Raw genomic sequence first — 12,263 nt, forward strand, 5'->3', positions numbered from 1 at the left:
TTACATATCAATCAATAACAATATAGAATTCCAATTTTAAGAAATCAGTCTTTTCCTTTGAGTCTAACTCTTTGTATGAGTTTCAAGTACTTCTCTCCATGTGTTGAGTGTCTACTGGCCTTCTTTGTGTTTTTTCTTTCTTTTCTTTCTTTCCATGCAGAATTTTAAAAACTCACTGTGTAAACATAGTGAAATTTACCAATTTAGGGGAATGCTTCTATACTCAGGGAACAGTGACAATGAGAGTATTAAAAACATTCCAAATTTAATTTCCCTCCTTTTCTAAGAATAAAGGGATGGGCCATTTGCATCAACCCCCTGATAAAAATTTATAAAATAATTTTCCTAAAAGTTTGTAAAAATTCCCAGTCTCTTTAAAAGCATCTAAGGAATGATAAGATAATGAGGAATTACCAGATCAAGTTCTAAGAGAATCTAAAAACCCAGAAAGGCAAGAAAAACAACCAAAGCCTTTTGCCCTGAGGACATATATGGGGGACTTGTGTTACTGTTTTGAAGACTTGACAAAGTAAAAGAGACAAGTCAAAGCTCAGGGTCCACCCAGGTTGAGAGACCAATGTTAGATACCACCTCTGTTAACCTAGAATCCCAAAGGGAGAACCCACCACAGGATAAAGGTAAACCAGAAGTAAAACTACCTACTTCTCACTCCCAACTTCCAAAAAAACAAACAAACAAAAAAAACCCACCAATAACTAAGAGTCCAAAGACAGAGATGTCTTAATAGAGCAAAGAAAGAAAACAGACACACACACACACATAATCTCTCCTCCAATAGTTCTACCCAGAGACCACCCCCCTGAGAATTTACAGTGTGAATTCAAATCCTAGAAGTAGTTCAGAGAACTTCAAGGCATTACTTTAGTTTGAACTGGTTACAGATAAGTGTTGTTGTTGTTCAGTCGCTAAGTCATGTCCTACTTTGTGACCCCATGAACTGCAGCATGCCAAGCTCCTCTGTCCTCACTATTTCCCAGAATTTAGTAGTAGTGCCATAAATGTCTGGGGAGGTAAAGACAAGACTGTCTGGAGAAGGGCTCCCTTACTCAACTCACAGGAGTCACCAAAAACTATGTCTAATGGACACGGATCACTGAGAAGTCAATGACAATCAAGTCACAAGAAAAGTTACAATGAGAAAGAAACAGCAGCAAAATAAAAGTACTACACTGTATAAACAGACCCTGAAAGACTTCAGATCCTGGAATAATCAGAGGCAAGTTATGAAATACCTATGTTTAAAAAAATAAAGATAAAATCTACAGTATATAGAAACTTGAAAAAATGACCTAGCAGATTTGAAAAAGAACCAGGTGGGACATCTAGAAATGGAAACTACAAAAACATAAATGAAAAACTCAATTGATGAGGACTTCCCTGGTGGTCCAATGGTTGGGAATCCACCTTCCAGTGCAGGGGACACGGGTTTGATCCCTGGTCCGGGGAACGAAGACCCCGCATGCCCTTGGGGCAAGTAGACTCATTTGCTGCCACTGAGCCTGGACACCTCACCTAGAGAGCCCGTGTGCTGCAAACTACACAGAGCCCAGGCCCCGCGGAGCTTGCATGCCACAATCAGAGAGAGCCACATGCCGCAAGTAGGACCCAAGGCAGTCAAAATGCTTGTTAAAAAATTAAAAAACAGAAAAGCACTACCCCGCCCCCTGGTCGCCCTTTGCCTCCCCCCATGCTGGGCTGCACCACTAAAGGAAAATCAACATAAGGGGCCTCGGGGTGACAGGTTCCTCGGGGACAAACATGGCCAGGCCTGGGGCAGTCGCCACACTGATCTCTAAGCCTGTCACCCACCTCTGTCCGAGTCTGCTGACATGGAGGTCAGAGGGCAGGCTTCCTGTTTTTGCTCTGCTTTTCCTGCACCTGCTGCTTTTACCACCAGTGCACTCCGTCCCCACCCCTACCCACCCCCTACCACTGATTATCACTTGGCTGCTGGCTTTCTGGTACAATCAGCATTTCTGTTCCAAGGATTACAGGTAAACTGCTACCCAAGGTTGCTATGTTTACTCACTTTTACTGCTTTCTCTATGAGGTCGTGTTGATGGCTTTTTCCCTATTCAGGAACTTAAATGAAGTCCTCTGGTTGTTTTACGGGGGAAGCTATTCAGCAAAGCACCATGCAACAGCCCAACTCCCCTTCTTCCTACCATATTCTCTATGCTCTACAGAGAACTCATTTTCTCTAACGGCCTCCAGCCCCTAGTAGGACTAATAGTTCACCAGAGATCTCTGGCCATGAGTCAGAGGCAAAATCCTCATGTCCCCGTGCTGGTAACTAGATGCTCATGTCATGAGGGGAGAAAGTCAGGGTTATAGTCTTTTCCCTTTAAATGCAGGGGACTTTCTGCATAAAAGGTTCCCGGAGCCCCAGTGGCCATATGTAAACTAACCCAATGGTCCTGGGTTTAGACAGTCAAAAGATATAGATCAGCCATCAAGTTCTCTCAAACTTTTATAGCCTCAGAATCCTAACATGTTAATCTAAGAGCAGAGCTGTAAGGACTCTGTGATTAGCTGCCCAAACTCCTACCCCCTGAGGTGGCGTTGATAAATGCAGGTTTTTTTTTTTTTTTTTTAAACCATGCTTTTCAATCATTTCTTTTCAAAGATGATATTTTCCATTGCATTTATTCCTTAGTCCATACCTTTCAGTGACAGGGATACAGGAAATCTGTGAAGATATGTACAGATTTGTGGTTCATTGCAAGGGAAGATGTGATTTGAATCAACCAGAACACACGCTCACTAGACTCAAATCCATTCAGAAAAATGGTCAAGGAAGCATCTTCCCTGGAGACCCTCACAGTAGCGGACACTTGTTTTCTAAACGGTTCCAGGCAGGCAGAGATTGCTGTTTGATCTTTGAGTGTGACTGAAAGCGTGTCCTTAAACCTAAGTTTAAGCCCTACAAATTCCCAGGAAACAGTCCCTCTTTATGACTTCCTAAATGTTCTGACTCAATTTTTTTTTTTTTTTTGCTAATAATCTCATCTTCACACAGACTTACACATTACTTCTATTTTTTAAGAATAGAGGTAACTTTGTTCATTGGAATGGCAGCATGAAGATAGATACCGAGAATTCTAATAGCTTTTGGAGAGAGACCAAGGTCAAACATAGGAGCCTGAAGGAAAGTGAAACCAGAGAAATAATTACAATAATAGTTATGCTTATACAATTTGCCAAAGTTTACAAAGCACTTTTACATATATGATCTATAATAATCTACAATCAACTTGGAGGCAAATAACAGACAGGATTCCTGACTAATCGCAGTGGAAATTAGTCAGACTCTTCACTAGACTATGCCAACACTGGGATTCTGCCACCATCGCAGCCATTCTCTGGAGCTGACCTCTAAAAGCACCCAAGTCTTTGTATCCCTCCCTCCAGACTCAGAGTTCCAGGTGGGCCCATCTGATCAGCTGACCCGGTGCCTCAGCTGCTAGAGAGATAAGAAAGCCAGTCTTGACTTCCTTTGCTCTCACCTCTTGGTGTTCAGTACTGAGTGTATCAGTTCCTACTGCTGCATAATAAATTATCATAGACTTAGCAGTGTGAAATGACACAAACTGATTATCTCACAGTTTCTGTGGGCTGGGGATTCTGGCATCGCCTTAGCTGGACTTTCCATTCAGGGTCTCATAAGGCTATAATCAAGGTGGCAGCCAGCTGCATTCTTATCTGGAGAGTCATCTGGGGAAGAATCTGTTTCCAAGCCCCCACAGGTAGCACAATTCAGTGTGTGTGTGAGGCACACACTAGCACAATTGCAGCTGTGTGTCTGGGGCCCCTGATTTCTTGCTAGCTGTCTGCTGGGAGCCATTCTCAGCTCTTAGAGGCAGCACTCAAGTTCTTGCCGTGTCCACAGGTCCATCCCTCATGGGAAGTTCACAGTCAGACTGCTTGCTTCTTCAGGACCATCAGGGTATCTCACATATTTTCCTTCAGGGAGGCCTCAGCTCTCTTTTAAGAGTTCACTGGCTTAGGTTAAGTCCACCCAGGAAAATCTCCCTTTGCATTAACAACTCTGCTTAAAGCACTGTGGTGACCTGAATGGGAAGCAAGTTCGAAAGGGAGGTAATATATACATATGTATGGCTGATTCATTTCGCTCTATGGTTGAAACTAACACAACATCGTAAAGCATCTGTGTGTGCTAAGTCACTGCAGTCATGTCTGACTCTGCAAGCTCATGCTCTGTAGCCCTCCAGGCTCTTCTGTCCATGGGATTCTCTGGGCAAGAATACTAGAGTGGGTTGCCATGCCCTCCTCCAGGGGATCTTCCCCACCCAGGGATTGAAGCCCAGTCTCCTCTAGTTCCTGTGTTGCAGGCGAATTCTTTACAGTTGAGCTACTGGGAAAGCCAAAGCAACTACACTACAACAAAAATTAATTTAAAAAATAAAAATACTTTTTAAAGGAAGATAAAAAGAAAAAAAAGAAACAACTTGGGGACAGGGAGAGAGATCCTTCATACTGGTTAGTATGAGAGCTAAAGTCTACATTCTTACTGTAGCTTTTAAAAAGTGTTTACTCATCACAAAGAGTGATTATTTTCTAATTGAAAAGAATAAAGCTGAAATAGAACTTAAAAAAAAAAACTTCACAGGAGTAAAACCTCATCATATTCACAGATGTCACCCACACTCAAGGAGAGAGGGTTACACAGGGTACGTATATCAGGGGTGGGAAATTCTGGGTGCAACTCTGCATTCTGCTTATCATACTTAGCAAAAAATGACAAGAACCCTCCCACTTCACCTTATTGGAGAAGCAGGTCAGGCGTAACATTTCTAATTTTACAGAGGGGAAAAATAAGACTCTGAGAAGTCAGGGGACTTGGCTATAGCCACAGAGTTAATACACAGAGGGTGCAGGTTCGACCCCTGGGTTGGGAAGGTCCCCTGGAGGAGGAAATGGCAACCCACTCTGGTATTCTTTGCCCAAAAAATCCCATGGACCGAGTAGCCTGGTGGGCTAGGGTCCAAAGTGTGGCAAAGAGTCGGACACGACTGAACGACTTAAACATAAGCACCGAGTTCAGAAGCAGCTAAACAGGAACATGCCATCCAAACTTTTGACAGTGCTTTTTTCAAAGACAAATGGAAAAATCAGTAGCAAACGTAAACATTCATGAAAATAAATGATTTGACCATTGATGCCACAAGTTCTGATGGAAATAAGAAATGAAAACTAAAGATGGAGACTTATGACTAATGAGCCCACGCCTGCTAAAGGGAGGCTGTTCTTCAGCCTCGGGAAACAATGCCAACAAAGAACATGAGCTGTCCGTTTGATGTTAGAGAGAATGACATGCATCTGTGACATAACTACTATTTTTATAAGCAGCAATTGAGAGCAGGTTTCAAAGGTGAGTATTCAAGGAGACAAAGGGCTCCAGAAAAGACCACGCAGGCACTAGAGAGCTCACTGCTAAAGCCCTGTAGTTTCACCAGCTCTCGTCCTCTGTGTGTTTTTTGCTTCCTGTTCACCTCTTGACAGTTCAGAGACCACCCTGCCCTCCTTGGGCAGGATTCTCAAAGAGAAATTGGGCTTATGTCAAGCTAACCAGGTTGTTCCCTTCATCACCATAGTGAAAGGTTACCAAAGAAGCTTTTGAAAGGCAGGATTTAGAAAGATAAAAGAGTTAAGGTCCTCAAAACTTTAGTGTGATACTCTACAAATAACAAAATTTTGTTGTCTAAGGATATATAAGTAGAAGTTTAATAGGTCTTTGAATTAATGTCTGTGAATGAAAAAAACACCTAAATGTATAAAAGAGAGCAGTTTTTAAAAATATATTCAAATGTGTCTGAACACATAATAACATATTTAAGGAGATCAAACAAGCCAACCCTAAAGGAAATGAACCCTGAATATTCATTGGAAGGACTGCTGCTGAAGCTGAAGCTCTAGTACTTTGGCCACCTGATGCGAAGAACTGACTAATTGGAAAAGACCCTGATGCTGGGAAAGACTGAAGGCAGGAGGAGAAGGGGAAGACAGAGGATGAGATGGTTGGATGGCATCACCGACTCAATGGACATGAGTTTGAGCAAGCTCTGGGAGATGGTGAAGGACAGGGAAGCCTGGTGTGCTGTAGTCTATGGGGTCACAAAAGAGTCCAACACGACTTAGCAGCTAAACAACAACAAAATAACAATTCACATGTATACCACATGCAATGAGTAACAGTAAAGTTACCAGAAAACCTCTGTGCTAATTTAGAGCCTGCCGCCATCCTGTTGGTGATTTAATTTATTGGATACATCCAATTTTGGATATCACCAATCCAGTATTGAATATCACCATCCTATTGGAGATATGATTTAACTTATAGAGGCCTCAATTTTCTACTGTGTAAAAATAAGTGAGAAAATGTGATTTCTGAAAGCCCTTCCACCTTAAAGTCTCAGTAATTCTTCAATTGACTAGATAGTAAGCAATAGTCAATATTTGGGGAAGACCATCTTTAGATGGAAGGATGTTACTTCACTTTGATCATGGGTGACCATGAATTTAGTTACATTTTGAATTACATTCAACTAAGAACATTATCCAGCCCCTGTTTATCATTTGGGGATATTTGCCTTCTGTAGAACAACTTAGCATAGCTATATATCTAGCCATCTAGAATCCCCTACTGTAGAACAACTTAGCATAGCTATATATCTAGCCATCTAGAATCCCCTACGAAAACCCACATCATAAATATAAAGACAACATAGTGACCAGGTTTCACAGAGCAGAAGAAAGGAGTAGCTGAGTTAGCAGAGATTTGCAGGAGAAAAAAAATAGAAACAGCACACAGCTTTCACAAATTGACATTATCCATATGGATCACCATTAATTATAATAATCGTCTCCTTTTACAACAAGTATACTGTTTGACCCTACGCCCGTGTTTTCTTTCTTTCTGTTTTTAGCATTTCTTTTCTCCTTTATTTTTACCTTTAGGCTGTTAATTAACTGCAGCGAAAGATTAAAGGTCTCCATCACATGATCTTTTTGGCCTGTCGCTGCTCTCTGCTATCTTTAAAGACTCCCAGCACTTTTACAGGAGAAGGGAATGGCAACCCACTCCAGTGTTCTTGCCTGGAGAATCCCAGGGGCGGGGGAGCCTGGTGGGCTGCCGTCTATGGGGTCGCACAGAGTCGGACACGACTGAAGCGACTTAGCAGCAGCACTTTTACAAACAGCAGTCTGTTTCAGCAAAACCAACAAGATAGCCAAATCTCTTCTCTTAACCCCTCGTGTTCAATTTTAATTACAGAACAAAGCACAGGAATGCGAGACCAGAGTCCAGACTCTGAAACATAGTGGAATATCTGGGACTTGTGCCCATTGTGTTTTTCCAATCTATGCAAGAGGAATGCATATTCTTGCTAGGACCTTCTTAAAAGTCAACTGTATTCTCTTTAAAAGAGATACGGAAACATTTTTTAGGAAAAAAAATTCCATTTTGTTGCCACTTCTGCTTGACATATTCCATCAACCAACTCAGACTGAACAGTCTTTTTCACTGAGGTAACTTCCTCACTTAACAAATGGTATTTCAACTTTACCTATAATTCAAATTTCAATAATTCCCTACTTGTCTACTGTCTTACCCTACTCTCTTTACAGCCAAAAGGAAAGGAAAAGGAAAGTGAAGTCATTCAGTCATGTCTGGCTCTTTGTGACCCCATGGACTGTAGCCTACCAGGCTTCTCTATCCATGGGATTCTCCAGGCAAGAACACTGGAGTGGGTTGCCATTTCCTTCTTCAGGGGATCTTCCCGACCCAGGGGTCAAACTCAGGTCTCCTGCATTGCAGGCAGATGCTTTACCCTCTGAGCCACCAGGGAAGCCTTTACAGCCAAAAATTACCTATGAATTGCTTTGCTCAATGGGCATGGTGCTTTTACTACCCAACCTGTGGTCAAGTCACGGCTAAGCCCTCTCCCGTCTTGGTGAAATTCCCTCTTCCTTGGGTCCTGAGCCTTCTCCTTCTCGTCTGTCCCTTCTACCACTCCAACTACTCCTCTTCTGTCTTTTGGAGGCTTTCTTCCTCTGCCTGACCCCAAAATGTAGGCACTCTTCACAGCTCCATTCCATGGCCCTTTGCTCCTCTCATTCTTTATACTTTTCAGGATTACATTCAAACTCACTCCCCACTCAGTGACTGCCTCTATATCTATATCTCCAACAAAGACCTGAAATATCTACTAGAAAGCATGAGTAAGATGTTCCTCAGATACCTCATACTCACCTGGGCTGTCTTAGTGTGCTCAGGCTGCCATAACAAAACACCACGGAATGGGTGGCATAAGCAACAGGAATTTGTTTCTCACAGTTCTGCAGGCTGGAAAGTCTAAGATCCAAGTGCCACCTGCCTGAGTTCCTAGTAAGGGCCCTCTTCCTGGCTGGTTCAGTTCAGTTCAGTTCAGTTCAGTTGCTCAGTCACATCCGACTCTTTGCGACCCCATGGACTGCAGCACGCCAGGCCTCCCTGTCCATCACCAACTGCTGGAGCTTACTCAAACTCATGTCCATCGAGTCGGGGATGCCATCCAACCATCTCATCCTCTGTCATCCCCTTCTCCTCCCACCTTCAATCTTTCCCAGCATCAGGGTCTTGTCCAATGAGTCAGTTCTTTGCATCAGGGGGCCAAATTATTGGAGCTTCAGCATCAGTCCTTCCAATGAGTATTCAGGGTTCATTTCCTTTAGGATTGACTGGTTTGATCTCCTTGCAGTCCAAGGGACTCTCAAAAGTCTTCTCCAACACCACAGTTCAAAAGCATCAATTCTTTGGTGCTCAGCTTTCTTTATGGTCCAACTCTCACATCCATATATGGTGCCATACTTCTTGCTTTGAGCTCTCATGGCCTTAACTTGGTGTGTGTGTGTGTGTGTGTGTGTGTGTTTAGAGAAAGAGAGAGAGAGATTTCTGTGTCTCCCTTTTCTTTTAAGAGCACTGATCTCATCACAGCCTCTTGACCTCATGTAACCCTAATCGCATCCCATAGGTCCCATCTCTAAATACCATCACATTGGGGATGATAGCGTCAACATGTGAATTTGGAGGGGACACAGACCTTCTGTTTGTAACAGCAGCCAAAACCAAATGCCTCACCCTCGCACTTACATAGCTGCGCCTCGGAGGTCATCTCATTGAGGACAGCACCACCCCGTCAGCTGCCTTATCGGGTAACCGGAAAGCCACCTTCTAGGTTTCCCACGTGTTTTCTCATCTGCAAAATAAGGATACGAACAGTATATGAGATTAAGTAAGTTAATACATGTAAAATGCTAATATAACGTAGGACACAGAGTAAGCTATTGGTAATATCACCTCTCACATTTTCCCTGCAATTTCTTCCTTTTATTAAACCCACAAAAAGCTTTAGATCTTACCTTCTGTAATGTCCTTGGACTTGCAAACCTTCCCCAGCTCTGTCTCTAGCACCTTGACTTTGGGCAGTTAACTGCACACATAGTAAGCTGGAATTGCCTCCTAACTTGATTTTCTGCGTTCTCTCAGCTATCTGTCTAATCTTTTCAGTACACAGTTATGAGAGTAATCTTTTCAAATTGTAGTTATCATCATCACAGTTCTCTGGTCAAGTCTTCAGTGGCTCCTCATGCTTTCGAAGTTCAAATTCCTTAGTGTTGCCTAAGGTTCCCTTACTGGTGTAGCCCCTGCTTAACTCTCTAGCCGCTGTTGGGAGACTGTCCACCAGGGGCAATAAGTGTCTCTCCCCTCTTGCTGAGTGTGCCAGACTGCAAGAGCCTCCCATCTCCTGACCCGGAGCAGTCCCTGGAGCTGGTCACATAAGGTACCCACAGTGTGACTACTGTGTCACTGCTCACTCCCTTGATGGTTGACTGCTTCCATAAACAGTGCTGTGTCCTTGGCTTTGACTTTCTCAGCCGCCATGCAAACCCACTAAATGGGTAGCATCCATCTAGGTTATCATATCAGCCGAGTGGGACACGGAGGGGAAGGAAAACCAGTGTAAATAGGCTGATGGGAGAAGGCAATGGCACCCCACTCCAGTACTTTTGCCTGGAAAATCCCATGGATGGAGGAGCCTGGTAGGCTGCAGTCCGTGGGGTCACTAAGAGTCAGACACGACTGAGCGACTTCACTTTCAAGTCGACTTCACTTTCACTTTCCACTTTCATGCATTGGAGAAGAAAATGGCAACCCACTCCAGTGTTCTTGCCTGGAGAATCCCAGGGACGGAGAAGCCTGGTGGGCTGCAGTCCATGGGGTCGCACAGAGTCGGACACGACTGAAGCGACTTAGCAGCCGCAGCAGCCCGTGATGTTTGCTAAACCATTGAGAGTGAAGTCCTTTGCCTCTCACCTGGGAGTTGTGTGTCACCTGCCAGCATCCATGAAATGGTACCCGGCTAACTTAGTAGCCTGCAAATAGGGGGAAATTCCATACCCTTCACTTTCTGACAGTCCCACCTTCTTCTCTTTCTTGTTCTGTCTCTTCTCCTATGCTCCAGTGTACTGAATTAGTTTCTGCCCCTATGATTTAAAAGATGCTTGTCTCTCTACCCCAAATCTTCTTTCCTTTGTTTTCAACCAGCTAATGGCACCACTTCCTCCAGGAAGCCTTCCAGACTTCTATGAGGTTTTGAACCCTTTCTCTCTTCTCCCACAGAGCCCTGTGCATGTCTCTACAGAGCTCTTGATGTATTGCACTGTGGCTTATTTCACTCGCACAGCTTCTCTACTGGACAGAAGGCTTCTTGAGGGTAAGGGTCATGTTTTGTCTTCATATGCCTTGTTGTCTTGAGACTTTGTATCCTGCTATACCTGGCCTGTAAATGTTCAATAAATGGTAAATGCCTGAATGCATGACTGGACCTTAGTAGGTTGGACTCATTCTGAAAAGTGAGCTTAGAAACAAATTACTCTCTATGTCCCTCTTTGTCCTCCACATATTTTTTCCTCTTTTTAACCTTCCCATCTCCTTTTTTCTATTCTAAGCTACACCCTATTCTGTGTGCTTAGCGAGACGCAAATAGACTTAAGCGGGGCAGAAAAGTATGACTGGAAAGCCATGAGGTGGATTCCATGCACCAGATGGGAAAACTAACCTCACCTTATATAATCAGGGCCTAAAGAGAGACAGACTTCCTTCCCTCTCTCCAATTTCCCGAGAGATTGCAAAAATGGATTAAGTAGCAGGGATGAAGTAGTGTTTCTATTTTTTAATATTTTTAAATCAATCTCCCCCCAGCCCCCTCCACACACACAACACACCCCTTCTGATAACAGGGAATGGGCCACGGTGAAAACTAAGCAACACTGCCAGGCTTCAGACAAATTTGCTGCTACCACGTGGAAAACTCAACTTTAAATGAGCCCCCTTTTCTGCAGACAGTCCCCAGGCAGCACACCATAAACCTAGATGGTACATCCTGACGTGTACTACATAAATGCATGAGCCGATGAATAATGTTCATGGCATAAATGACCAACCCCATGGACACGAGACTGTAGAAATAAACATTTTCATAGAGAAACGAATAATATTTTCCTTCCAAGGAAAAGTCTATGTCCTCCCCTACTTGCCTTAATTACCATCCTGATTCTGACCATGCTTATAAGTGTATTCATAATAAATGGCTAGGACTTCATCCTAGCGCGCTCCATCACTGAGTCAGTTATTAAGCTACTCTCTCTCCGTGAAATACACCCTTCCCTCCTTGGCCCTGTGATTCTGGCCCTGCTCTGCAAACTCCGTCTCTGCTTTACCGTTCCTTGCATGTTTGCCTCTTCTGTGAGGGCTTAATAGAGAAAAGAGGGACTTGCTCCTTGTTTGTTTACCATTGTGGTCAATGTCCCCCAGCCTCACTTCTTGTGATTCAAAAGAACCTAGCTCTCCCATAAACGGCAAAGAGCCCATCCCCACCCCTGGGGCAGCATCTTCACCGCCTGCTTTCCTGTTGGCTTCCGCGGGCTGCCAGCACTCACGGCTCCGTGCTCCTCCCGGTCATGTCATCATGCTCGCCTCTTCCCTTTCTCCTCTCCCTTTTCCAGCCCTCTGTGAGATCACAGCACTGTCCGTTTATAGGGCAATTGCTAAAATAGCAACTGAGGTGAGACCAAAAATGAGCAGCCAAGAAATAAATATTTGTGCTTGTGTGCTTAAAAATAACCGATCTGGAATGACACAATAGGAAGAATCCAGATAAAACAACGCTTGCCCTGCTATG

At 43.7% G+C, this 12,263-nt stretch overlaps 1 protein-coding gene across 2 annotated transcripts in view; it reads right to left on the bottom strand.

Moving 5' to 3' along the window:
- The window catches only part of TMEM170B (transmembrane protein 170B), a 211,123-nt gene that overhangs the window by 71,160 nt on the left and 127,700 nt on the right, over positions 1-12,263 (bottom strand). For both annotated transcript variants that reach the window (XM_070778398.1, XM_070778397.1), the window contains exon 3: positions 9,173-9,278. In XM_070778398.1, coding sequence (XP_070634499.1) covers positions 9,196-9,278 — 83 coding nt within the window. In that variant the 3' untranslated portion in view covers positions 9,173-9,195. The remainder of the gene's footprint in view (positions 1-9,172; positions 9,279-12,263) is intronic.

This window comes from Bos indicus, chromosome 23, assembly GCF_029378745.1.
Source record: "Bos indicus isolate NIAB-ARS_2022 breed Sahiwal x Tharparkar chromosome 23, NIAB-ARS_B.indTharparkar_mat_pri_1.0, whole genome shotgun sequence".
Lineage (NCBI taxonomy): Eukaryota > Metazoa > Chordata > Mammalia > Artiodactyla > Bovidae > Bos > Bos indicus.